Here is a 3,635-nt window from a genome sequence, read left to right as displayed (position 1 = left end):
CTCTCTCTCTCTCTCTCTCTCTCTCTCTCTCTCTCTCTCTCTCTCTCTCTCATGATATATACACATACACAATAATTACCTCTCTACAACTCAAGTCGTTTGGACACTGGTATGTTATCCTAGGGTTTGAAGAAATGTCCCAAGAATCTGTACTGCCAAGATGCTCAAGAGCAGACAACTCAGTCTCGTATTTACGAAACAGATTACGCGCTCTGCGCCTTCTCCAATAATAGTGTCTTCTCCGTCGCCTATGGTAACGACTCGAGGGCTGCCCCGCATTAAACCGGAAAACTCCGATGATTGGCCGAGCGGAGTAGCAACTGTCGTCACTTCCGGGAGCCTCTGAATCTAAGACGCCGGGCAGGACGACGAAGTCGAAGCGCCGCCTGTCGGATGTTTTGGGCTGATTGTTGATGTTTTGGGTGCACTGTGAAAGACTGGTGCTATCTCCCGATGTCTTTTTGAACGCAGGGTCCAACCAGTTGTTTTGATCTGCGAAAAATAACGTCTTGGTAGAGGTACTATGAAAGCCACTAAGACAGGAAAAGGAACCTTACTAGGAAGACAAGAAAGAAAATTAGGAGGCTACTGTCTTCTCTTTTAACAGAGAGCTGTTATGGTGTAAATGACATAGTCAATCTTTATAAAAGTAATTTTTTTCAACAGCACATTGACAAAGAGCTCCCAAGGGGATTTCTTGAAGTTGTACTGTTCTGATTTTTAAAAAAAGAATAGGTAAGTTTCCTACGCTCTGCATCTCCTCAGTTCAGTCCTATCAGGTACGTCGAAGACATAGTATTATTTCATGAATGCATGTCTGATCGGCAGGGGATCAAAGGTAATGCGGACATTTCGAACCACAATGTGGGATTGCAGTCACGATTTAGCATTATTTCTTTATAATATGCACGTTGTTGACAGTCACTTTAAGTTTCAGATAAAGAAAACAGATATGGTACATCGGTATACTTAAGAAAGTTATGTTTCTCTCTATGTAAGGTACCCAAAAACAGCGGGTCTTCAGCATCATCAAAAGACCAGAACGGTTGTCCTTGGTGAGTCAGAGGATAATCTTACAGTACAGTGTTGAACGGGCGCTGAACTCACACAATAGATATCAAAGGACAAATAAAGAGACTGCATTATTTTTCTATCTTACGTGACGTGGAAAGACTTTCTGCTATAAAGCGATTCGGCATGACCTTGACATCAAAGTCTGTCAAGTTTGGGACCTTGGAGCAGACAACACCAGCCCAGTCGTTCCAGCATCTGCTGAGAGAATACAACAGGAAAAAGAAAGTAGCGTCTGCTACAACTTATGTGCCAAACTCAGGGCCTGCGGGACGCACTCGCCCCGATCAACAACTTTAAAATCAAGCCTAAGTTTCTTCTTAGAAGGCCTGGTGTAGGCTATTCTGAGAAACCCAATAACACAGAACCTTATTCCAAACATAAACGAACTTGTTACCCATAAAGGATGCCAAACTTCCAGCGCTGACGAAATTGGCACAAGAACGTAAATTTGTTTGCCTCGATTTATTATTTAAAATTTTCGTTTTTTTAAAAAGTGTTACTTTCCACTTCACAATGAGTGTTTGTCCAGCTCGACACACAACCTGAAGTGTAATTTGAGTTGGCCCCCTGAGAGATTGGGTTTGACATTCTAAAAATGCTACAAAGTAAACGAGCCTGTCAAAATCCCTGAGTGGAATCTAGTAATATGAGAGTAGGAACTGTTAGTATCAAGTAAGATTGAAATAGATTTAAACCCCATCCGAGCAGAAAGACCAATATATAGATCTTCATCTACTACTACAGTAACTACTTGATAAAAACTCTTCCCTCTTGGGAATCGAACTCGGGCATTATTGATCTAGATCTACATGCGGCGGTAGAGTGCCTAACCACCTTACCACACAAGTAATGTGGTTTACGGTAAGTAGGATCTAGATCTATATTATATCTAGATCTATATCTAGAATCTAGATCTAGGGGAAAATTGCCTCTTTTTTAGATCAAGAAAAATATTCGCAATCACAACATCCGCGTCTTCCTAGAATCTACTAGGCCTATTAAATGTATCGTGAGGCGGGGCATTCGATTTAACTTAAGTCCCTTATAGATCTAGATATAGATCTAGATTCTAGATCTAGTTTAGTTAGTGAAATTGTAACAAATTAGTTCCCAAATTAGGATGGATCGGGGCGGTGTCCAGCTATGAGGTAGATACTATAACTAACCAAACAACCCATGCTCAAAGGAGCCCAGTTGGAATTCAAACCATGCTCTTATGCTTTCTAGTCCAGCAGGAAATTCATATCCAAAGACACGCCCTATGATAATATGTTTCAAAACCTAGATTCTATCCACTTACGATGGTCATGCTTGGGCTCCTATAGACAACTTAGTATGTTGATTTTTTTTTTAAATAAAAAAGATGGCGGACAAACACATTTCGATGACGTATGCCCGCCAAGTCTGACATAATCCAAAAGAGTAGGCCAATTGCGCCATGGAGTGTGCTTATCATATTTTCCATCGTCTTCGGGTTTTCCCTACCCTAGAAGTGTACAGCTTTCGCATTTGCAATAAAAACGAAGGCATGTTGTTAATACTTCCAAAACACAGCATGATTATGGATACGGTATTTAAATTTAAAGCGATCAGAAATAAGAAATTGGATGACAAAAGATGAAAAGGATTTTTAAAAACCTGTTGCACATTTATTATAAAACGTGGGCCGATGCACGATACTTCTGTGCCGGGAATAACATCTAACAAAAAGAACAAAACTGAGAAAATACTGAAGTTAATTCTTTTAATTAAGTTTTGACCCGTTTTGCACCATAGAAGAACATGTATTTGTAGCTTCAATTATGTCCAGATGTTCATTTGTGGACGTCGAAAATGTCATGTACAGGGCAAATGAACGATCAAAATGCTTGTATCTATTGAATTGTAAAACCGAAATTTGTTTAAACCCCAACTTATTGAGCAGAAAAAGTCATACAATTGGTCAACTTGAAAAACGGTCCTATTTTAGAATCGGGGACACATTTCCTATTAACAGGTTGGTATTTAATTTTTTAAAAAGTGCAACAGCTTCCAGCATATTATTTTACATTTCATATAAATCTCACCCGTAGATCTAGAATCTAGACTCTACTTTGAAAAAAAATCCCTTTCAAGATTGATTATATCCTGGAAAGTGCCAGGTTTTAAACCCATCGGCGATCATAGTTCGCATACGCATGCCTTTTCTGGGTTTTGTAGGGAGATAGTCTGTATTTGAACCAAATTTTAATTTAGGCATTTTGAAGGAATAGATTTTGGTGTTCTTCGAACTTATTCAGCATGATCATTAGCATTTCTCGCCTTATGCCTGAGTATAGGCTAGATTCTAGGCTAAAATAGCTAAGTCACGTTGGTCTATGTTTTCGAGGTCACTTTGTACCCTGTCGACACAGTCACGTCGCAACCCTCTTTTTTCTTTCTTGTTGTCACAGTCACATTGTTATCTCCCCTTTTCCTGTTCACAGTCACGGCTGTAATCCCTTTCTGCCTGTCGTCTGTCGTGACAGCCACGTTGTTGTAATGATTTTCTGCTTGTCGCCACAGAGATGTTGTAATCCCCT

The 3,635-nt window shown here is 39.9% G+C and overlaps 1 protein-coding gene across 3 annotated transcripts in view; it reads right to left on the bottom strand.

The window, feature by feature from the left end:
• LOC101860660 overlaps positions 1 to 2,475 on the bottom strand; it is a 19,230-nt gene extending 16,755 nt beyond the window's left edge. Inside the window, exons 1-3 of one of the 3 annotated variants that reach the window (XM_005100229.3) lie at positions 2,375 to 2,475; positions 1,160 to 1,269; positions 80 to 492 (exon numbers count right to left, since the gene is read on the bottom strand). In XM_005100229.3, the coding sequence (XP_005100286.1) occupies positions 80 to 492; positions 1,160 to 1,199 (453 nt within the window). In that variant the 5' untranslated portion in view covers positions 1,200 to 1,269; positions 2,375 to 2,475. Of the gene's footprint in view, positions 1 to 79; positions 493 to 1,159; positions 1,273 to 2,374 lie in introns of all 3 variants that reach the window. The other 2 variants (XM_005100228.3, XM_035970240.1) reach the window with 2 other exon arrangements.
• Positions 2,476 to 3,635: the final 1,160 nt, after the last annotated feature.

The sequence above is a fragment of the Aplysia californica genome, unplaced genomic scaffold, assembly GCF_000002075.1.
Source record: "Aplysia californica isolate F4 #8 unplaced genomic scaffold, AplCal3.0 scaffold00241, whole genome shotgun sequence".
Lineage (NCBI taxonomy): Eukaryota > Metazoa > Mollusca > Gastropoda > Aplysiida > Aplysiidae > Aplysia > Aplysia californica.
Note: the sequence above shows the minus strand (reverse complement) of the source record. Positions and strands in the feature narration are given on the sequence as shown.